Source organism: Phyllostomus discolor, chromosome 6, assembly GCF_004126475.2.
Source record: "Phyllostomus discolor isolate MPI-MPIP mPhyDis1 chromosome 6, mPhyDis1.pri.v3, whole genome shotgun sequence".
Taxonomy (NCBI): Eukaryota; Metazoa; Chordata; class Mammalia; order Chiroptera; family Phyllostomidae; genus Phyllostomus; species Phyllostomus discolor.
The window spans coordinates 164,372,144-164,396,237 of record NC_040908.2 but is presented as its reverse complement, the minus strand read 5'-3'; the positions used below and the strand labels follow the sequence as shown (position 1 = coordinate 164,396,237).

General features: G+C 50.0%; 1 protein-coding gene across 4 annotated transcripts in view; it reads left to right on the top strand.

Annotated features, from left to right (window-relative positions):
• The window catches only part of LOC114499917 (phospholipase A and acyltransferase 3), a 38,190-nt gene extending 14,340 nt beyond the window's left edge, over positions 1-23,850 (top strand). For all 4 annotated transcript variants that reach the window (XM_036029623.1, XM_028516442.2, XM_036029622.1 and 1 more), the window contains 3 exons: positions 7,044-7,146; positions 12,314-12,582; positions 23,585-23,850. In XM_036029623.1, the coding sequence (XP_035885516.1) occupies positions 7,044-7,146; positions 12,314-12,582; positions 23,585-23,686 (474 nt within the window). In that variant the 3' untranslated portion in view covers positions 23,687-23,850. The remainder of the gene's footprint in view (positions 1-7,043; positions 7,147-12,313; positions 12,583-23,584) is intronic.
• Positions 23,851-24,094: the final 244 nt, after the last annotated feature.

Below are 24,094 nucleotides of genomic sequence, written 5' to 3'. Positions count from 1 at the left end.
CAAAGAAATCTGGGACCCATTACAGCCCCTCCCCCGTTGCCCGGCCTCCATGCTCCTACTCTCCCACCTGGCCCCCTCCGCTCGCCCCCTCCCCTGTACCCAGATGTTCTGGACATCTGCCGGCCCCGCTCTCTGTTTCCCCCCACCCGCCTTTTAGTACTGCGGCCTCCTGCCTCCACCCCACCACCGCCCTCCAGCCCCCCGGGGACATGGCTCTACCTTTTCCCCTTCTTCCTTCCTCCCTCCCTCCTTTCCTTCCCTCCTTCCTCCCCTCCTTCCCTCCTTCCTCCCCTCCTTCCTCCCCTCCTTCCTCCCTTCCTTCCTCCTCCTTCCTCCCCTCCTTCCTCCCTTCCTTCCTTCCTTCCTCCCTTTCTTTCCCTCCTCCCTCCCTTCCTTCCATTTTTATTTGGTCTCTCTTCTGAAATTCCGGATGATTGACTTATTTACTAAGGTATTTAAGGGCTTTTTTTTTGCGTCTCTCCCCCAGAGAGTGAACAAAGGCTCCCCGTGGGTAGGAGTTTTTGCGTTGTTTGTAGGCACAGCCCAGGTGCCCAGGCTGGTGCCGGCCGCCTGGCCTCGCTCCGTGGGCGTCTGTGGAGTGAATGAGTGAATGAGGTGGGGCTCCCCAAAGTGAAGGGGCTCTTAAGGGGCGTCGCTGGCCACTCACACCGTTTCCCGGAGGTAGAGGGAGTGTGTCTGCGGTTCTGCGTGCACGCCAGCCGCCCCCTGTGCGGTGATTTGCGTGCGGGCTCCAGTGTGGGAACCACAGCCGGGGATCACGGCTGCGGGACTGGAGGCAGGAACGGGGGCGTTGCGGGGCGTAGGGATACAGCTCCGGACGCGCTTGCTCTGTTGCTCTTATTGCGGTGGTCAGTGTCCTGGGCTCCCTCGGTGCTTTACCTCCGCGTCTCAGAGCACCTGTCCCCGTAAGTTTAAAGGAAGAGTCTCCAGTGCTGGATAATCGGGAGGAGCGAACAGGCGGACCTACTTGTGATAAAGCAAATACATTAACGTGACAACAGCAGCTGGGGGGCCGGTATTCAGGTGTTCACTAAAAAGTGCTTTCAACTTTGAACATCTGAAAAATCAAACCGTATGCTTAAAAAGTTTTCATGATAAAATGTTGGGGAACATGCGATGAACTTAAAAATGCACCTTACAGAAAAGCTGGGTATTACAGAAAAATAGAGGGAAGCAAAATACTCACGATACCACCTTCGCCCCCGCACGCGGAGGGAATCTCTGTTAGGAGTTGATACGCGCCCTTCTAGTCCTTTTGCTGTGTATTGACTTTGCTACATAATGGTCATTATATGAATCACCGCAACATTGAACATGATGTCTGTCAAGTCTTAAGGTTTTTTTTCTGATTCTAAAACAAATAAATGTGTATTTAAACATTTTGGAAAGCTAGAAAAGAATTCAAGATAAAATACCCCAAATTCTACCACCTGACAATAAAGACTTTATGTTTTGATGTATGTCCATAGTGTTTCTTTTATGTATTTGTTTCCCTTTTTAAACAAAAATAAAAAAACATATATATATATATATATATATATATTTTTTTTTTTTTTTGAGAGAGGGAAGGGAGGGAGAAAGAGAGAGAGAAACATCAATGTGTGGTTGCTGGGGGCCGTGGCCTGCAACCCAGGCATATGCCCTGACTGGGAATCAAACCGGTGATGCTTTGGTTCGCAGCCCATGCTCAATCCACTGAGCTATGCCAGCCAGGGCACATACTGTTTTATATAAAAGCTTTTTTATTAGCCATTATGTTGTGGACACTTCTTGTCATGAAGTATTCTTTTAAAATATAACTTTAAAACTTAACTGTGTGTTATCCTGATATATAAGGGTGACAAGATTTAATGAATCTCTGTATGTAGGATATTTATGTATCCAATATTTTGCCCTGAGATGTGACTTTGTGGGGGAACATCTTTTGTGGGCATTTCGGATGATTTCCTTAAGATCTGGCCTAGGAACAGAAATTAGGTCAAGGGCATGAATACGTCTAAGGCGAATGAGACAAATTGCCCAATTGCCCTTCAGAGAAGTTGTGCTTTGATTTGCATTCCCACCAGCGGTGAACGAGAGTGCCCGTTTACCTGTACGTTTTCCTATACTTAGTATTTGTGTTTTCATTCCCCTCAAACTGGTTTTTATTTTCCTTTATTTTTAAAAAGATTTTATTTATTTACTTTTAGAGAGGGGGGAAGGGAAGGAGAAAGAGAGGGAGAGAAACATCAGTGTGTGGTTGCCTCTTGCCTACACCCTGCACTGAGGACCTGGCCCACACCCCAGGCATGTGCCCCAACTGGGAATCAAACCGGCGACCCCTTAGTCCGCAGGCCCGTGCTCAATCCACTGAGCCACACCAGCCATGGCCCAAACTGGTTTTTAATTTGCATTTATATCATTACTAGTGAGGTAGAATATGTTGTCTTACGTTAATGGTAATTTATATTCCTCTTAAAATTATCATGCTGTTTGTCTAGTTGTTTTTCTGTTGTGGTGTTGAAACCCTTTTTTATTGATTTATAAGAACTCTTTTTTTAAAGATTTTTTTTTATTTATTGACTTTGAGAGAGTGCGGGGGAGAGAGAAACAGAGAAGCTTCAATGTGCGGTTGCTGGGGGTTATGGCCTGCAACCCAAGCATGTACCCTGGCTGGAAATCGAACCTGCGACACTGAGAATTCTTTATATGTTAAACGTGTTCACCATTTTCTGTCATTTTTTTCCAGCTGGTCACGACAGTTTGTTTGTGGTATTTTTTCTATGCATAGGAAGTTCTGCTTGGGCTTTTTTGGTTGCATTCCATGAGAAACAAACAACCTACTTAAGCCAGTTCAAGCAAATAAGGTTTAGTTTAAGGACACGTGTGGAGAGGTAAGGGGATTCTGTGAGAACCTAGGAACAGGAGCTATGCTAAGGCTGGGCCTGCCGGGCCTTGAACTGGGAGGCAGTTCAGGCCTTGGCGTGAGTGCACCTCCGCTCCAGACCTCCGCCTGCACCAGCGACCACGTGACTCCGGGAGGTCCTCGATGTGCCTGCTCCCTCCCCTCCGCTGTCCACAGGCCCTTCTGTTCGTCAGTGTAGGTGTTCTCCCTCCCACGCTGGTTAGTCCACGGGGGTCTTTCTTGCCTCCCGTACATCATGGCTTTGCAGTTGTCGCCCCTTCTGCCCAAAGCTTTTTTTTCCTTCATTTTTCTGGTTCAGATTTTTGAAAGAGAGAGGAAGAGGGAATTTGATTAGTCCAGCTCCGCCTCTCACGGTGGGTCGGAGGGCGTGGCCCTACGAGGGGCCCTGCCTTCTTCCAGTGCAAGTGGCATAAAATACAGCTGCCTGGGCCCCTGGGGTTGTGGGGGATCCTTTTCCTTTAAAAGGGGAACATGAACATACTGTGTTTGCCGTGTATAGTGCGCACCCACGTTTTTGGCCCAAACTTTCAGGAAAAAAATCTTTAAATTTTTTAATTCAATTATTGATCTATTTACATTTAGAAACAAAACTGACCATCGTATCCCAGGGTATCATTTTGCATACGGATATCGTTATTGCTTTCTAGAGCTACACTTTTTTTTTTACAGATTTTTTTGAAGATTTTATTTATTTATTTTTAGAGAGGGAAGGGAGAGAGAGAGAAACATCAATGTGCAGTTGCTGGGGGCCTTGGCCTTCAACCCAGGCATGTGCCCTGACTGGGAATCGAACCTGCGGTGCCTTGGTTCGCAGCCTGAGCTCAATCCACTGAGCTATGCCAGCCAGGGCAAGAGTTACTCTTTTAATGCAGGAGCATAAAGACAAGAACTAAAAATATTTTTGTAGGCACATATATAATGCGCACCCTTATTTTTCCCTCAGAAATTTGGCAAAGAAATGCGCATTATACATGGCAAATACGGTAATAGGCAACAATGGAACCTTTTAATAAGAAGAAATTTAACATTTAAAAAATGGTAAAACCTTTTAATCTTTTACTTTATGCCGCTTTCTTTGGCCTTTATCCTTAGAGTGTCGTGCCGTATTCTAAGATCCGGTGTTCATCCGTCTGTGTTACTTTAAACATTACTTTGTGAGTCTGTGTTCCATTTCAGCATTTCTTATTTCTAAGCATCAGGCACCTGGTCCTAGTTACAGGGTCCAGATGGGAGAGGGTGTCAAGGTGACAGGCGATGTCCGCCTTTCCAGTGAAGTAGTCCAAGTTCATCACCTTGAGGGATTTTTGCTCATCCAAAAATCTTAACTTTTTTTTTTATTATGGAAGTAATTCGTATTGGTAAAAACCAATGAAATCATATAGCATAAAATGTACAAGTCCCTGAGTCAAAGCTCCTGCAGTGTATAATATACAATAGTTTGGTGCGTTTTCCCCAAACATAGAGTGTATAACATATTTTGCTTTATAATTCTGTAAAAATGTATTGTAAGCAAAAATGGGGCTAATAATGTTTTTCAACTTGTTTTGATTGTTTCGTGTAAACCCACCCTGTTTTCCCTAGTGGCTGTATCTACCTGTGGATGTAGAATACCTGATTTAACTGGTTTTTACTAATGGCGGTTCAGGCCGTTTTTCTGCTACGAATTTCAGAGGCCAGCGATTGTTCCTCAACTTGCTTACTACGGGGAATGGCTGTGACGTTGCAGCTCTTTGTGACTCTGCTTTTGTGAGGAGGAGAAAGACCTTTTGTTCCCAAATCCCACGGGCACACAGTCTCGGCTTTGCCATTGTTGTTGCCTGTGTCCTGTAGGAGGGCCCTGGTCCCTGTGCTGCCCGGGGACCCCCTGGAGAGGCAGCTCTCTCTCTCATGGCCCTTCCTGCTGTTCCCCATGGTTCCTGGAGGAAGAGCCACCAGGAGAAGTCCCGATTCCCGGGGACTGGGGACAAGCTGAGTGAGGGAGGCATCACCGAGGGGTCAAAAGTGTTTTTGCAAAGGGCCAGGTGCTGAAGGCTTTCGGCCTTGCCGGCCACAGGGCATCTGCTGCAGTGACTCAACTCTGCCCGTGCGGGCGGCAGCCACGGACAAACATGTAGGTGTTCCAGCGTGGCTGCGTGCCCGTGACGCTTGGTGGACACTGAGGCTGGAATTGCATGTGCCACCAGATAGTGTCCTTCTGACTTTTCCTCCAACCATCGACGAAGTGTCAAAACCATTCCTGGCTTGCATATGAAACTAAGCAGAGGCACAAACCGGCCTGTGTGCTATGGGGCCTGTACTCGTGATTTTACAGCAGGACTGCTCGAGTTCTCAGTGTTGGTTCCGCTGAGCTGGCTTGTGGGTGCGTCTCACTAAGTTGTTGTTCCCCTAGTCAGGTTTTAGTGCCGGGGGTGAAGCACACCCTTTGTTCTCGACCCCTGCCCGCCCTGCAAGGTTGTTTTTCCCCCTTTGGTTCCCTGTTATCATCACCCCTCGCTCCGCCTTCCCTCCTGGTGGCCGGCACCCTAGTGTGTTGGCCGGCACCCTAGTGTGTTTCGTGGGCAGTGCTTCAGTGTGTGCGATTCTCTTCTGGTTGCTGTTGCTTTTTAAAACTTATTCATTCGGGGATGGTTCTCCTAAGACATGTGTGAGCGGGTTCTGTGTGGACATCTTTAATTCATGCGAGCGTATTGTGTTGCAGCGCTCATTCTCGCGTTTCCACCCACCCTGCACCGGGAGCTCCTCTGTGCTGCCGCCTGTGGACAGCGAGCCCTTGCTTCTAACCCACAGAGCCTGGGGCAGGGTGTGGGTGGGCCCCTGGCTCGCCTGGACTGCGCCGTAGGCATTCTGCTGCGCACCTGCGCTGTGGGTGTTCTGCTGCAATGGTCTCCTTGTTTGTGGAAGAGACTTAAAGGTATTTTGGACCAGAGAGGTACTCACCCCTGACTCTGGCCCAGGTTGGAATGTCCCCACCCCCAGCACTCAGCACACTGTCTGTTAGTGACACCTCAGTGATGTTGAATGAAAGTGACTTTGAACCGCTCTGAACTTCTCCAGCTCTGCCCTTTGCCTCCCTGCAGGGCGGGGCTCGGAGTGGGATTTCCTCACCTTCCCCGCCTTCCCCTGCGCAGGCAGGCCCTCCCTCTCACCCACTTCAGCGTGATGCAATCAGAAGCAGGTGTTTGGCCTTTGCCCCCAGTTCCTGGCACAGAGCCTCTAAACCCTTGTCATTTCCTGAGCGATTGGGTGAGAGTAGGGTTTGGTTTTGTTTTCCATAATAAGTCCTTTTCCACTGTATCTGAGTGGATGCTCATGAGGCAAAGCAGGGCTCGGAGCCAGAGGCCCCAACCCATGTCTGGAGGCCTGGAGGTTGCGCCAACTGCTAACGCTGATGATTTAATCAACTGTGTGTGTGTGGGGGGTGTGTGTGTGTGTGTGTGTGTTGTGGCCTCCCTGAAAACCCCTGATCTAAGGCACTGATGGACACGCGGAGGTGCTGGGAGGGGCCTAGAGCCCCGTGTCCCTTCCCACACGCCTTGCCCGTGCGTCCCTTCCACCCATTCGTTCCCGAGTTGTATCCTTTTGCTGTAAAATGGTGATCTAATGAGTGAGTGAGCTCTTTTCCCGAGTTCTGTGAACCACCCTAGGAAGGTACTGACCCCGAGGAGGGGCTGTGGGAACTCCCAATTTATGGCTGGTGAGTCAGAAGCACAGGTGGCCACGTGGACCTGGGGTGAGCAGCTGAATGGCTGCAGCAGTCTCGTGGACTGAGCCTTTAACCTCTGGGTCTGCATTAGCTCTGGGCGGTTAGTGTTCACTGAAGACTGAATTGCTTGGTGTGGAAAGTCCATCCGTGTTGGTGTGTTGGTGTGGGCACAGTAGGGAGGAGGAGAGTTCCTGCACCCCGCTCCCCACACACACCCTTATGGTCGGGATAGGCAGCCGGGAGGACATTACTGCCGACACCGACACCATCTCTCCGGCTGGCCCTAGGCCAGGTTGGGAAGTGTCCGTGGGACATGCTTCTGCTTTGACAGCTTCTGGCAGGTCCCCAGCCTTCGCCCAGGGTTCCAAGGTCTCGCTTGCATGGCCTCTGACAGCCCTGTTTCTGGTTTTGCAGCCCGAGCCCAACCCTGGAGACCTGATTGAGATTTTCCGCCCCCTCTACAGACACTGGGCCATCTATGTCGGCGACGGGTTCGTGGTGCACCTGGCCCCTCCGAGTAAGGATGCGGGGCCTCTGCTGTGCGGGGTGGGGCCGGGGGGGGGGCGCTGTGGGCAAGGGGACCCTAATACACTCTTTGCTGTCTAACTAGCGGTTGGTTCCTGAGTTCTATGAGAGAAGGCAGGTTGGTGTGGGGCCATGGTTTTCAAACTGTGCTCCCTGGAACCCTAGGGGTTCTGTAGACGGGCCGAGGCGGGCTTCCTAGGGGGCAGCTTGGCCTTGCTGGTGTTACATACCACGGCTTTGACTAAAACACGTTCGACATGTAAGTGTAAAACTCCCTGAGAGAGCACGGGTTTGGGGCAGCAGACTTGGCCATGAACCAAGTTTCTGCTCCCCGGCCTTGGTTTCTTTATCAGTAAATGAGGCTAAGGACACTGAACTTGGAGAATTGTGAGAACTCCCCACCGCTTTTCTTAAACTTTTTACTTAAACGGAAGTATAACATAATAGGTAAGTGCCCAAACATATAGTAAGATGTGTGGCCCGTGAGTTTTAAGAAACTGTATCCATCCATGTGACAGTGACCCAGATGAGGATGCGGGACATTTCCACTCCCGGGTGCTACCCTCTCGAGGGGCAGCGCTAGTCCAGCTCTTCTTGCCATAGGCCAGTCCTGCCTGTTCTGGAATGTCACGGAAGAGCAATCACTTCTCCCAGGAGGCCTGGGAGAGGTGTCGTGTTGTGAGGAGCGGCAGTTCTTATGCTTTTGTTGCTGTGTAGTTTCCGTTAACGTGACTGCACCGCAGTTTGCTGCCTGTTCTGCTGATGCACATGGGGTCGGTCTTGGGGGTGGGCTGCTCTGAGTGCCACTGCCGTGGACCTTTGTGGACGTGTGTTTTGCCCTGTACTCATGGAGAAATCAGGAGTCACCAGAGAAGGTGGCATTGTCCCCACCCCGATCGACCAACCACCAATAGCTACACCCTCAGAACCTGCCTTTCCTGTCCAAAGGCAACAAGTGTCCCGGCCCTTATTTAAAAAGCCAGCCGCTACTTGTGGGTCCTGGACCCCCTCCTCTTACTGTCATAAGCTCTTTGCTCTTCTAGTTCCCCGCCTTCTCTGTATTGTTGTCCTTCCTCTCCCTCCTAGGCTATTCCTACTGGCGTAGAAGCCAGTCTGAGATCTCCCGTTGATAACACAAAACCCCTGGACGTCACCGCCCCCCTCTGACTCCCCACAGAGCACATCTCTGTGTGCTGTGGCCTTTGCTGCTTCCTCGCTGCCCACTCTCCCTGCCCCGCCCCCGCCCCCCCCCCTCCCCCAGGCTCTCGTTCACCCCCTCCTGGAACAGCACTTAGTGAGGCCACGGAACAGCCTTCCGCATCTTGACCGGGGTCGGTATTCTGGTCCCGGCTTACTCGGCCTCTCTGCTCTCCTCACCAGTCACTGGCCTTTCTCCCTCCCCACCTTCCTTCTCGGTCTCTTGTGTGGGCTCTTCCTCGTCAGCACCCCGAATCCTGACGGTCCTCAGGTGACCCCACTGAGTCCTCTGACTTCCTGTACCTTCTGTTTGTTGAGGTGTCCTAACCCCACCCCCTCAGTGTAGGCGACCCCACCCAGCTTCAGACCTCTATGGCCCCTTGGCTCCTGGGCCTGTCCGCGTGGGCGTCCATGACACGGCCTGAAGGGAAGGCTCCTGAGGGGGGTCCCCATCTGGCTGTGCAGGCCCCGAGTCTAGCAGACATCCATGGTCCTTTTCACCCCGTATCTAACCCATCGGGGAACCCCAGAACAGACCGGATCTGATCACTTGTCGCCGCCCCCACGGCTGTGCCCTGGGGTCCGCTGCTGCCCCCTCCCTCATGATGCTCTTGCAGCTTCCGGCTGGTGTGTCTGCCTCTTGCCCATTGGCACCAGTCCCTCCTTCGCTGGGTGGCCAATGGGATCGATCGCTCCAAGCAGGGGTGTCCAACCTTTAGGTGTCTTGGGGCCACACTGGAAAAAGGAGAGTTATCTTGGGCCACACATCAAATACACAAACACTAACAAAAACTGATGAGCAAAAAGAAGGTTTTAAGTAAATTTATGATTTTGTGTTGGGCTGCATTCCCAGCCATCCTGGGCCACATGTAGCCACATGGGCCGGGGTTGGACACCCCTGCTTATAAATCTGATCACATCACTCTTTTCCTTAAAATTCTTACTTGGCTTTTGTGTCCCACGCAGAATAAGATTCTGAGTCTGCGCAGTGGCCTGTGGGGCCTGGCGTGGTTGGGCCTCTGCCTACGTCCGTGACCCTTGTGTCCACTTCCCTCCTCCCGGGCCTCTAGACTTCAGCCGCCTTGGCCTCCTGGCAAGTGCCACGCCCTTTCCTTCCGGCGCCTTTGCTCTTGCTGGTCCTTCTGCTGGTGGCGCTCTGCCCGGGACCTTACTCCTCTTTGTCTGTAGATCTCAACTCAAGTGCCGTTCCCAGGACGGCCCTCCCCGGGTCACTCACCCTAATCTGTGGCACTGTTGGAGCTGCAAGCACCTTAGCTCGCCTGCGTGTCGCAGCCAGTGTCCCCTCACTCCACTGTGAGCTGCCTGAGGGCAGGCGGACTGTCTAGGTCCCACTGCTGTCTCCAGCACCCTGCTGGGCAGGGCCTGGCACAGTGCAGGGCCTCAGGGTGGGTTTGTGGCTGCTCCAAGTGGGCGATGCTAGTGGATGAGCCAGGGGGAGGCATGGCAGGGATCTGGGGGGACGAGGGTGCCACAAATCATGGGGTGAGTGATGTCCCTGGAAGGAGAAAGATGCCTCTGCCTGCATCTTCTCATTCAGCTTCATGGGAGTCTTGCCAGGTAGGTCAGGGCAGACCTCAGGCTACTGAGAAAGTGGTAGAAATTAGGTCTGGACGGAAGCTTGGGGAACAGCCCCAAGGATAGTGCTGGCAAACGCTTGCTGGGCACTCCCCTGGCGCCCGGCGCTGCGGAAGGCGCCTCACGTGGCCAGCTGCTTCAGGCCTTGCGGTCCCCTGCAGTACGGTAGGGATGGGAGGGACTGTTACTGTCCCCAGTCTTCAAGGAATCTGGGGCTCAGAGAAGGGAAACAAGTCGCCCAAGGTTGTAGCAGGTAAGTGGTGAAGGTGGGACTTGAACCTGGCTGTCTGACTTTTGATTCTGTGCCCGTAACCACGGTGTGCCTTCCCCACTGCCCAGTCTGGTGTCCCCCAGAGTTCTGCCATCAGTCGTTAGCCCTTTCTGCAATTGTTCAGTGTTGTCTTTCATAGACTAATTTTAAGAACTGAAATATTTTTTTAATTTTAATCATTGTTCAAGTACAGTTTTCTCCCTTTTACTCCCATTCCAGCCCACCCACCCATCCCTCCCCACCTGCCTCCCATTTCCATCCCCCACCTCAGTTTTTGTCCATGTGTCCTTCATATTTGTTCCTGTAAACCCTTCCCATTCTCCCCTGAAATTCCCTCTTCTCTCCCCTCTGGTCACTCACTGTCAGTCTGTCCCCTATTTCAGTGTCTTTGGTTATATTTTGCTTGTTTTTTTTGTTTTGTTGTTTAGGTTCCTGTTAAAGGTGAGATCATGTGGTATTTGTCTTTCACTGCCTGGCTTGTTTCGCTTAGCATAATGCTTTCTAGCTCTATCCATGCTGTTGCAAAGGGTATGAGCTCCTTCTTTCTTTCTGCTGCATAGAATTCCATTGTGTGAATGTACCATAGTTTTTTGATCCATTCATTCACTGATGGGCACCTAGGGTGCTTCCAGCATCTAGCTATTGTAAATTGTGCTGTGAACTGAAATAACATTTTCAAAGGAACTTGAGATTAGTATACTGATGTGTGTTCGTATACATCAGTATTAGTGTGTGTGTTTGGGGATTCCCACAGTGCTGGCAAGGTTAAGTGACATGTCAGGGCCACCCGATGACGGAGTCAGAATCAGAACCCAGAGCCTCTGACTGGCAACCCTGCACCATTGTACCGCAGGTGGCGCCCAGGGCTGGACTTCCCCTGCGCCCTGCCCTGAGGGCTGGTGCCTCCTGAAATCCTGTGCTCTGCGCATCTTGCTCGCCCCCGCCCAGTCCCGGCCCTGCCACCCACCCCGCCAGAGGGCTGGAGCTCTCCCGGTCCAGTTCCCATGCCGAGCCTCTTCATGCGCCCCTGGCGTACACAGAGTGCCATCTCTTCTATTTACTCCAGGGAACCCCTCCAGCATCTGCTGCCCTGTTGGGAGCAAGTCAGGAGCCCCCTGACTTTTGAAAATCTCAGGACTGTACTCAGGGCGAGGGGGTGTCATCCTATCTGGGAGCCAAGCAGAGGGGGACCAGGGATTTGACTACCAACACCTCCTGCCATTGCTTGGGGCTGTCAACCGTGTCACAGTGGGAGACTCCTGCCCAGCGTAAGATGGGGTGTCTCCCCTGCTGGGGGGAACCTGGGGTTCTTGACCCAGTGAGGCCGCAGTGGCTCTCTGAGGGAGAGAGAGCCTCCTCCCCAGGGTCTGCCCTTTTGTTCGCACCGGGTTCGTGGTCATCATACTCACTGTGTGCCCTGCCCGCACAGGGTGGGTTGGGGGCCTTGGGAAGGGGGCCCCGGCTCTGTGCTGGGGTCAGCGCTGCTCCCCCATCCTGGCCGTCACACTGACCCCAGACTTCCTTCCTTTGAAGCATTCTCACCCCCGGGGCAATGTCGCCCCTTCCAGCCCCTCAGCCTTGGCGGGGGCTGCGTGTGTGCCCACGGCCTCCCTGGCGTCACGTCTCGGAGCAGCTGTGGGATTTTGGTCCCTTTGCTCCCTGAAGGGCGGGAATCACCTCTGCCAGTCCATCCACCTTTCCGGCAGCAGTCAGCTTCGTATGCGCTGAGGATGCGTAGCCAGGATAGAATTACAGAAGGTTCACCCCCTCCCCGTTCGCCCAGGGAGCTGGGTGGGCTCAGGGTCTGCATCTGGGTAACCAAGAGGGCCACTGAGGCATCACGGGGTACAGAAGGCCAGCTTCTCTAGGTTAAAAAAGTCCTAACGAATCATGGAACCTCAGTATGCCTTATTGCAGATAAGGAAACCAGGGCCCAGAGACGGCAGGCGCCTTCTCCAAAGCCACCCAGCACGTGTCTGACCCTCCCCTCTTTCCCCTTCCACACCTGCTCATCCTCCTGTGGGGGGTGCCAAGGGTGTGGCCGGTGGGGGGCTGGCCCAGGACCAGCCCTCTGTTCCCTCTCTGTGGGCCGCAGGTGAGATCGCCGGAGCGGGTGCGGCCAGCCTCATGTCCGCCCTGGCCGACAAGGCCATAGTGAAGAAGGAGCTGCTGTACGACGTGGCCGGGAGAGACAAGTACCACGTCCACAATAAACATGACGACAAGTACTCCCCGCTGCCTCCCAGCAAGATCGTGCAGCGGGCGGAGGAGCGGGTGGGGCAGGAGGTGCTGTACAAGCTGACCAGCGACAACTGCGAGCACTTCGTGAACGAGCTGCGCTACGGAGTCTCCCGCAGCGACCAGGTGCGTCCTCGGCCTGTCGGTGGCCGTGTCAGACTTTGTCAGACAAATCTGTGGGGAGTCTGCAGACCTGGCGCTCGGCTTTTCCTGGGAGTCTGCAGCTCCGCGGATAAGCAGCAGAGCGGGGATTAGGAGCCCAGGTCCGCCCGACAGGGCTGCTCATTTTTAAGAAAAGCACCGTCCTCAACCGGCTGCACCCCCAGGGTCGGCCCCAGGGGGCGCTGTTTTGTTCATTTACTAAAGTTTGATTTTGGTTGTGTCCCCTCATTTTTGAACCTCTCTTTTCCTGGGTACTCAACTTCCTTCCTGTTCCCTCACTCCCTCCTCTCCTTTTCTGCACCTTCCATACCATTTTGCATGTGTGTGTGTGTGTGTGTGTGTGTGTGTGTGTGTGAACAATGGCAAAAGTCCTTAGATGCTTGTGAAAACAAAAGAGTACATATTTTCTTTCAAAAATTTGAAGGCATTCCTTCACTGTCATCTAGTTAATGCTGCTGTTCTCGAGAAGTCTGAAATGGTTCAGATTTTTGGTCCTTTGTATGTGACCTATTTTTTTCTTTCCAGAAGCTTATAGAATATTCTCTGTATCTTCAGTGCTCTGGAAGTTCACGGTGCCACACCTGTGTGGATGGATCTGTGTTAGTGTCCTGTGCCGGGCACTGGTGACCCCTTTCAGTGTAGGAACCCCGTTCCTTCAGCAGTGAGAGTTTTCTATCTTCCCTTCTCTCGTCCTGGAGCTCCAGTTACTCGGATGTTGGGCCCTACACTTCTCCGGTGTTCTCATCTTCCCCGTCCTGCTTCCCATTTATTTGCTTATTTATTTTTAATTAGAAAACTAACATTGATTGATAGATTTGATTATAATAGCAGGTTTTTTTTTTTAAGATTTTATTTATTTATTTTTAGAGAGGGACGAGAGGGAGATAGATAGAGAGAGAGAAACATCAATGTGCGGTTGCTGGGGGTCATGGCCTGCAACCCAGGCATGTGCCCTGGCTGGGAATTGAACCTGCGACACTTTGGTCTGCAGCCCGTGCACAGTCCACTGAGCTACGCCAGCCAGGGCTTAATAGCAGTTTTTTTTAAAGCAGTAATAATATCAGCACAAAAAGGAGAAACTTAGGATAAATAAATCTATTTTCATTATTGGTGATACCACATAATAAATTGAAGTCCTCATTCACACATGGCTTCTGTTTCAGGTAAATTTCTACACTCTTGTGCAGCAGTAAACTTCGAGTAAAACTAACTGTAGAAACTTTAAAGCAATAAAATACTCTATGAAATTCAGGGTGCTACTTTAGGAAGATTTGGTAGATCTATAAAATATCTTTTAGCCATCTCTTTTTTAATTGTTCTTTATTGACTATTAGTAGACTAAAGAACAGGGTGATAGGTTTATATAAATAATTACATGTCCCTACAAAATGGTTACATAATTTAGTAAAACACATACTGTATTTTGCTGTGTATCATGCACACCCACGTTTTGGTGCAAACTTGCAGAGAAAAATCATTCATTTTAATTTTTAATTCAATTTTTAGTATTTATATTTAGGAATTATAAAGGAATTTTAGCATTTATTTTTGATCAGATAATGGTACAAGAGATTTTATGTAACAAATAATTACAAAACACAAGAACAGATACGAGGTATTCCAGGTACTGCCCATGTATCATGCTCACTCTTATATTTCCCTCAGAAATTTGGGCCAAAAAAAGTGCTCATTATACATGATAAAATATGGTATGTCACTAGGCACAAATAATATTTAGAGCAATTAAATACAATTCCAACTGTGATATAGTGAAATAAGTAAGAAACAGTTTCTATCATTTAGTCTTCGTGTATGAACAATAATTCAGCTCTTCTTGCAAAAGGAAACAATACAAATTGGACACGTTGCACTTTTCTTCCTGTGGCTTTAGCCCTGCGCACTGCCCATCCCTCTGAGAGGGTAGAAACAGTGACGACACAGCAGCGAAACAGCACAGACAATTCCGTTGGACCCCTCACAGAAAACGGAACCAGAACGTATTATAAAACAGAGAGGTGCCGTCTATACTGTATCCAAAGTTCCCTTTTTTCTTTTAATTTTTTTCTTTTATTGATTCTAGAGAGAGGGGAAGGGAAGGAGGAAGAGAGGGAGAGAAACATCAATGTGAGAGAGAAACATTGATTGGTTGCCTCTTGCACACGCCCTGATTGGGAATCAAACCCACGACCTTTTGGTCTGCGGGATGACGCCCAACCAACTGAGCCAGGGCCGAAGATTCTCTCTTTCCCTCCTTGGCCTAGGATTAGGGTTTCTCAGCCTCAGCTCTACCAACATTTTGGTCTTGGGCAATGGAGGTAATTCTTCATTCATTGTCATGACTTGCCCTGTGCGTTACAAAATTGGTTAGCAGCACCTGCGGCCTCTGTCCGCTAGGTGGCAGTAGCGCTCCCCAGCCCCAGGTATAAGAACCAAAATATCGGTAGATATGGTCAAATCCTTCCAGAGGGCAACACTGTCCCCTGTCCCTGGTTGAGAACTATTGGCCTTGGAGAGTAACGGTCAGAATCCATGGACAAACTGAAATGTAACCTCACACGTCTCCCACGGCAGGAGAGATGGTGGGCTTGGTAGCAGCTGGAAACGCCCAGCAGTGATTTTCCCCGTAAATGCTGTCTAAGGGCCACCTGTCCTTGTCATCTGGCTCCTGAGGACGCATTCGCCTGTCTTTAATAATATGATGGGTCACCACGCTTATGTGGGCTGTACTCTTTGAAGCATGAGGTTTTCCTTCAACAGAATATGTGTGACTGTTTAGTCTGCCAGTTAGAAAGGGAAGCAATGGGTGTAGATTAAGTGCCGTTTGTGCTTTGCATGCTTAAGAGTTTCTAAAAAACAGGTCCCCTGACTTTCCACCTACCTGAACATACTCGGGCTTCACACAAGGTGTATTTAGTAGGCTTGTGTAAATAAGCCTTCATACTGAATGGTGCCTTTTATTGATTGATTGATCAGTCAATCGATGGATTGATTTTTGTTTCTTAAATGTTAAATCATTTTTTATTTTTCAGTTACTGTTGGTGTACAATATTATATTAGTTTTGTGTGTGCCCCCCAGGGATTAGACATGATGTAACTCACTAAGTGAGCATCCTAGTAAACCTAGTACCCACTTGACACCACACAGGATTACCAGAATATGACTGACAGTATTCCTGACGCTGTACTTTCCACTCCCCTGGCTGTTCCATAACAACCAATTTGTCCTTCTTAACCCCTCACCTTCTTCACCCACCTCTGCAACCCCCCTCTCATCTGGCAACTGTTAAGATATTCTCTGTAAATAGGGGGTCTGTTCCTGTTCTGCTTCTTTGTTTAGTTTGTTCTTAAGATTTATTTGTCGGTAGTTATGTATTTATAACCATTTATTGTTCATACTTTTGATTCTCTTCTTCTTTCTGTTTTTAAAGAAGGCCCTTTAACATTTCCTGTAATACTGGTTTGCTGGTGATGAACTCCGCCAGCTTATTCATGTCAGGGAAGCTCTTTGTGTGTCCTTCGATTTTAAATGAGAGCTTTGCTGGGGAGAGGAGTCTTGGTTGTCAGTCTTTGCTTTGCATCACTTGGAGCATTTCTTGCCAATCCCTTCTGGTGTGCCGACTACTACTTTTCTAAAAAGCAACCAGGAGTCACACTCATAGTGAAATCTACTCTGTGTCAGATAAAATATTAAGATAAATGAAAATTGAACCTCTGGCTGGTGCAGCTCAGTGGATTGAGCACAGAGCTGTGAACCAGAAGGTTGCAGGTTCGATTCCTGGTCAGGGCACGTGCTGCGTTGTGGGGCCAGGTTCCTAGTGGGGGGTGTGGGAGGGACAAACCATCAATGCAGTGCTCACACATGTTTCTCTCCCTCTCTCTCTCTCTCCCTCTCTGTCTAAAAAATAAAGGCTTTAAAAAGTAGAAACTGAAGATGTGGCCAATGGTAATGCATCTATTACATAAATCAGGATAATTTTTATATTGCTGTCAATATTAAAGCCAAATCACCATACAAATACTTTATACCCATTTTTATTTTGTGACTTCTCATAGTCAAAATTAAATTGCTTTTAGAATAATGCTTTTCTTTTATCCACTCAGAACACTACGGAATTTGAAGAAAGCACATTCAAATTTCTTTTTCCCAGAAACAGTTTGTGGGCTGAGCTCAGAGACGCTGTGTAGCATAAACAGCTAGTTTTCTGTAGTCTGATCATATTTCAGTTTGTCCATGTAAAAAAGAAAAAAGAGAGAAGTCTTAGCAGCTCTAACGAGGGACAGTTTTCTCTTCTACGGCACTCCGACGTGAGGCCTGTGCCGCACACCTCAGAGCCCAGGTGCACGATCAGAGCTCCAGGGGTTTCAGCGCAGGGGCAGGGCCGCCCCCGCCAGCCTCGCACACGAGAACCACCAGTGGCGTCTGCGGCAGCACTGACCCCCGGGCCTATCGTTTTCCCCGTAAAGTTTGCACTGCCAGGGCTAACCACATGCCACTCCCTTGTGCTTCATTACACTCGCCGACTCTGCACAAGCGTGGCCGCCAACAATGGGGTCGCTGTGATTTTCCTGGACAAAGGATTTCTGTGCGCAGCGGCTGCGTCAGCATTGCTCCTCACACTGGGAGGTTCTGTAAAGAACTGGGGGTGTATTGTGCCTTGTCCATCATCCGCAGTCCACGTCTCCCGCCCCGTGGCGCAGCCGAGCCAGGAGAGCGTTGGGTACCGGTGGCTGTATGCAGATTTCCTAGCAAGTCAACCCAGCAGAACCGTGGCTGCCATGAAGCTAGGCCTAATTGTGTCTCAGAGGGCAGGTTTGAAAACCGGAGAGCAGTCAGACTTCAGATCGGTAGCTTCATCCCATTTTGCCATTGTGTGTTCTGGCTGCTGAGAACGCCAGTGGGGGGTGGCTTGTGACGTTAGTTACACCAACGTCTCACATGGCCACGCTGAGCACACTTTTCAGAGGCCTGCAGATTCTTCTCCGCCTTGCTCACGGAGGGGTTGTGGCAGCCACAGCATAAACAGTCTAGGCGAGCTCCACGGGTACAGTGGCCGGGGCAATGCGGACCCTGTCATGTAAGGATGTGTGGGGTTTGGGTATCAAGTCCACGTTTTCATCCCTTTTATTCCTGGGGTTTTTGGTGTCTCGTCTTCATTGGACATCTTGGCATAAAATGAGGAAGAATCTTTTTTTTTTTTAAGATTTAATTTATTTATTTTTAGAGAGGGAAGGGAGAAAGAGAGAGAGACTGAGACAGACAGATAGACATCAATGTGCAGTTGCTGGGGGCCATGGCCTACAACCCAGGCATGTGCCCTGACTGGGAATCGAACCTGCGATACTTTTGTTCGCAGCCCATGCTCAATCCACTTAGCTATGCCAGCCAGGGCAGGAAGAATCTTTTTCGTCGCTGTTCTTGATTCTGCCGAAATGCCCGGCTTGGTCCTGGGGTGAGGTTTCTTGGGCTGAGTTCATGACGCTCTTCCCCGCCCTCAGCGGGAACAAGCACGGTTCTACTGACTCCGGCTGCGTGCCTTCGCTGGGAACGGTTGCTGTGAGCTGAGGAGAGCATTGGCTCTCCCTTTGCACTGTTACAGGAGCTGGTGGCCCCCGAGCGGGGCCCTGGATAGTGCTGGAAACAGGGAGAGGCCCAGCTTCCTTGCTGCCGCTTGCTGGTCTGCATCATTCCCACTCGGTGTTGTTGTCTCTGGTGTTGCTGCTGCTGCACCTGATAGAACTCGAAGCTCTGGAATGTGGGTGTGAGGACGTTATGGCTGAGATGAGACACTGGGAAGGAAGCTGGGCAAAGGGCCATTGGAGACTGGCCTTCCAGTTGGACAGCAGTTTGGGCAACAGACCTCTGTAATGGGAATGGTTTCTAAGCTCCAGAGTGCATCCCCAGCCCTCACCGACGGAGGCTCTTTATTTGCACAGAATCTGAAGCTCTCGACACCTTTGGGGGTCAAGTCCATGGCCACCGTATTTCAGTTCAGTGGCCAGCTGTCAGGTCCTTGAGCTGTAGGCGAACAGTGGTGCGCATCCGATGCACTTGAACAGGGAGGCGAAAGGAGAGTTGGGTCCACCAAGTCCAACTCCTTAAAGCTTACTAAAAGCAGACAGATCCCTGAAATCTGAAATGTTAACAGCAATGCTCGGTGTACTCTTAACGCACGTGAGACAAACCAGATTGAAGGTCGAAGGTCAAAGGTAAAGGGGAATGTTTCACACGGAGTGAAGGATGGATCTGACTTGCATGTGTGTGTCCTCTCAACGCAGTGACCCTTCCCTGGATGAAACCAGCGTGTCAGAAATCAGTGGCCTCTGTCATCTCGGTGGCAGCATCGTTGTCTGTGGAATAGATTAGGAACATTTTCCGGTGGCTCTTTCCTGGGATGCTTAATTGTTTGTCTTCCTAAAACTGCCGGTGGTCCTTGCCCCATCTGGGGGACGGTTTCATTGCCGGCTTGCCTTTCGTGGTTGTGGTCCTGGCGTTGCCGTTTGGAGTTATCAGGTGCCATGAGGTTTGGGGTCAGCTTACGGTACATGCCTCTATTACTTTAGCTTTTGTTCTTTTTTTTCTGGAAAAGTCTTTAAAACTTAACTTGTAGTTTTTCCCAAGTCACACACACAGTTTGAAAAGCCAACCAGCCCTCAAAGACAGGACAAAACACGGGGTTCCCTGCCGCACCCCTCTCGGCTGCTCTCCGTCCCCGTTCCGAAAGGCAGCCACTTCTCTCCTCTTCAGTTATGAGTTTTGGCATTTACCCATTTCCGAATTTCTAAGCAAGGCGTGCATACGACTATCTTTTTATTCAAAACGTTTAGATGTGCTCTTTTGACTTCTTTCTATGGGAAATGAAGTTCTCTCAGCATAATATCACATCACACGTTTTTCTGCAGTCACTGTTCAGGGTTGGTTTTGTGTCTGTGCAGACTTTACTCACAGATGACTGTTGTGGTGTATTATGATAGTTCCCTTCCTTTCTTTGGAGGGGGAGGTTTTAAGATAATTATTACCTCCTTTCATTGCTTAGTTTTCCTTGTACCTAAAGCCAGTTCTTCCGCCACCATCCAATTAGATCTCAGTGGTTTTCCACAGGGAAAGCACATCCAGTAACCTGCCAGTTCTGTGTCTTCCTTGCACACCTCCGTCCTGGAGGTGGCCGCTGTGCCGTCCGTGCTGGTCGCCCCCTGGCCGAATGCACGCTGCACCCTGGACTTTCCCTTCCTGTCAGCCTCGGGGTTTCCTTTGCCTTTTTCTTGCACCAGAGTCCCTGGTTCCATGACCTCTTAGTTTCTTATTTCTTTGCTCTTGCTCTTCTTTAGGTGGACCACATCCCCCAGAAGTTGCTTTAAGTTAGAAAGACAGTACATGGGGGAATGGTGACAACGGTCAACTCGACAAGCCGGCTCTCGAGTCACACCGCTCAGGTCTGGATTGCTCACGGCATGAGTTTCCTGTGGCTGCTGGAACAAATGACCGCAAATGTAGGGGTTTGAAGCAACACAAATTATTGCCTTTTAGTTCTGGAGGACAGAAGTCAAGTCGGTTTCACTTAGCTAAAACCAGCGGGCCAGCGAGGCTGTGTGCTCCCCTGGAGGTTCAAGGGGAGATTCTGTTTGCTTGCCTTTTCCAGCTGCCCGAGGCTGCTGCAGTCCTTGGCTTGTGGCCCTTCCATCTTCAAAGCCAGCGATGGCTGGTTGAGGTTTTTTGGTTTTCTTTCTTTTTCTTTTTTTCTTTTTTTACATTGAATCGCTATGACACTGACTCCTTTGCCTCACTCTCTCTTTTATCCTTTAAAGAACTTTGTGATTACATTGGTCCCGCCTGGATAACCCAGGATAATCTCCCTAGTTTAAGATGAATGGATTAGCAACCTTAATTCATCTGCAACTTTAATTCCTCCTCGCCAAGTAGCACGATATACTCACAGGTCCCTGGAGTGAGGACATGGACTGCTTTAGGGGCCCGTTATTTTGTATACCAGCTGCTCTCTATGCCCTGTGCAAAGCTGCTGTCCTGGGGTCTCCCCTCACTGTCATTGTAGAGAAACTTCCTTCTGTTCTCTCCCGTACTGGAGATGCAGCCCATCTTTTGTACGGCATGCCTTCTTTTTAAACTTACTGCCTTGTTTTGACGGAATCTTGTTCAGCTACTTCTTGCAAAAGGATCGTGAAAGGTAAATTTTTGGGGACCCTGTAGATTTCAATAATATTTATTTTACACTCCCACTTGATTTGATAGTTTGCTGGGGTCTAGAATTCTGGGTTAGAAAGTTTTCACTTTAGAATTTCGGAGGCATCGTTCCGTTGTCTTCTGGCTTCCAAGCCCGACTCTCGACCCTTCCTCTGACCCCGTTTTCCTCCCCTGTTCCCTCAGTTGTAACGTCTCGCCTTTACCCCGTGTTCCGAATGACACAGCAGTGCGCCTGGTGTGGGTCTGCTTTCAGCCACGGAGGCGGGCCCTGGGGCGCCATTTCCATCTGAAGACATACGTCCTTTGGCCCTGATACGTTTTCATGACTTACTTCATTTGCTTTCCCTCCCCTGTGTTTCCTCTATTATCTCTTTCCGAAATGACCATTGTTCAGACACTAGACTGCCTGGATTATTCTCTATTTTCTACCTTTGGCTTCTCTTTTCCATACCTCCATCTTTTTGCTCTTTAGTCTGACAAATGTCCTCAACTTTATGTTTAACATTTTTTTTAGGATTTTGTTTATTTATTTTTAGAGAGGGGAAGGGAGGGAGAAAGAGAGAGAGAGAGACATCAATGTGTGGTTGCCTCTCATGCAGCCCTCACTGGGGGCGGTAGCCTGCAACCCAGACATGTGCCCTGAATGGGAATCGAACCTGCGATGATTTGGTTCGCAGCCCGCACTCAATCCACTGAGCTACGCCAGCCAGGGCTTTATCTTTAACATTTTTTTATTGAGTTTGTCATTTTGGTTCTACTTTTATTTCTTAAGGACTGTCTTCATTCTCTTAATATTTAATAGCACTATAATATTTTTTATAGCACTGTATTTTTATTTCTAGGATACAGTGTTGTCTTATTCGTCAATGGCAGTTTTGCAGAAGATGCTTGTTTTTTTCTGCACATGGTGTCCGTCTCTCCAGATTGCTTTTGTTCTGTTTGTTTCGCTCTCTTCTGTGTGAGAGGTCTTCCTCAGGCATCGGGTGTGTTGGTCGTGTGCTCGCGCCCAAGGGTCGGGGGTTTGCTGCAGGTCGAAGCTCTGCGGGGGCTGGGAGGGGCGGCAGCTCCTTGGCTCCGAGTTTCCTTCTCAGGTGGCCTGGGTGGGCTGTTTGGGGACCCTCGGTGCTCACATCTTTTGTTTTCAGGTGGGCTGCTGGAATTCTGCAGAGAAGTTTGCCTGACTCCCATAAAGAGAGTCAAATTCTGGGAGCAGAGAGGGTTGGGGGGGCCCAGAGTCCCCCTCTAAGTGGGCATGCTTATGGTCTCTTGGTCCCTAGTTTTCGGCGTGATACCCCCATCCTCACGTGTGCTTCTAGGTTTCCAGACCCCAAGTCTTCTGTGTTACCCGCTCCAGAGAATGAACTTCAGACTTCCGTGTGGCTTAGGGAGAACACCCAGGGACCTGGCTAAGGTCTCTCTCTCTGGCATTTCTTAGGTGCTCGGTGTTGTCGATAAGTGATGTTTTTTAAGAGGATTCTGTTGTTTGAGTGCAGGGTGGGGCAGAGGTAGATTACAGCTGCTTATATAGAAAAACAATATAATAACTAGTTGATAATAATAAACTCTGGGTTCCATGTACTCACACCTATACTCTGGGTTCCATGTACTCACACCTATCCTCGTAGACCTACGCTCGGCACGCACCGTATGGCTGGTCCTCAGCGTTTCCCACCGCTGCCTTGGAATTGAGTGCGCTCTGCACCCTTGTGGAACTACACCTCCAATGGTGGCTCGCTTTACCTTTGACTGGGTTCCAGGAAGGAGTGAAATTTGACACATGTCCAGTTTTTTTCAATATATTTTATTGATTATGCTATTATAGTTGTCCCATCTCCCTCCTTCACTCCCCTCCACCCTGCACACCCTCTCCCACCCACATTCCCCCACTTTACTTCATGTCCATGTGTCATAAGTTCTTTAGCTTCTATATTTCCCATACTATTCTTGCCCTCTCCCTTTCTATTTTCTACCTACCTTCTATGCTACTTATTCTCTATACCTTTTCCCTCTCTCTCCTCCTCCCACTCCCCTGTTGCTAACCCTCCATGTGCCCTCCATTTCTGTGGTTCTGCTCCCGTTCTAGTTGTTTGCTTAGTTTCTTTTGGTTTTGTTTTAGGTGAAGTTGTTGATAATTGTGAGTTTGCTGTCATTTTTTACTATACAGACACATGTCCAGTTTTTACCTTGAGCTGTATTCTTACTTTTGCAACTTTTTCTTTTGCTAGTGCAAGCAATGCAAGTTTTATACAGCCTAATCTTTTGAAGTATAGTATCACTATTATTATAGTTGCGTCCTTATATAAGAACACCGACCGAGAACCTCTGTGTCTGGCTGGGTGCTGGGACGCAGAGAGGAACAAGGCTCTCAGAAGGTCATGGTTCATCGAGCACTCAATAGCGATTCCTCCGGGACTTCACACTGGCTTCACGGGCTCCCCATTGGCCAGCCAGGACCTCGGCCCCGCTGGCTTCGTCTCCCTGTCCTTTCCGCAGTCACCCTCTGGGGGTTTATGTGCTTTGCATGCCCACGGGGTGAAGTGAGCTTCCCTCTTCAAGCCCAGACACATTCCTGGCCAGCTGGCCCCGTCCGTCAGTTCTTTCCCCACCCAGCCCTCCTGTCCCCATCTCCTTGCCAATGTTTGTTGACTTGTGAGTTCGTTAAGGAGACCAAGGGGCACGGGAGGCTCTCGGAGCCCAATGTCCTCGTTGAGTGTACGGCCTGTCCTCTGTTCCTGACGCGGAGTCTGACCACCGTCCTCTCTCTTGCAGGTCAGAGACGCCGTCATGGCGGCTGGCATCGCGGGAGTGGGCATGGCCGCCTTGGGCCTCATCGGAGTCATGCTGTCAAGAAACAGGCAGCAGAAGCAATGAGCAAAGGGCCTGTCCTGCCAGCGATGACTCTGTAGGTTAAGGATCTTGTTTGGCTAGAGGTTCTGAGGTGTGGCTTATGGGTTTCACTCTGTTTTTATAATAAGGCCTATTTTCACAGAACTAAATAAAGCCCAATAAAGGAAGTTTCTACTGGGGAACATGTAGCAAGAACTGCTTGGTGTGGAGTCCGTGGAGGGCACAGCCAGGCTCTGTTCCTGGCGATGCCGGTTCGTGCCCTGGCCCTTGGGTGCTCTTTCTCTCCCTTTCCCTTTGCGGGCTGCTTTCTCCACCTCGCAGGAAACGGAGGCCAACTCCTGTTATCTCAGGGAATGGGCATTTCCGGTTGGGATACGATAGGCACGGGCTGCAGGGCAAATAGACCTGCCTGATATCCCAGAACAGGAGCCC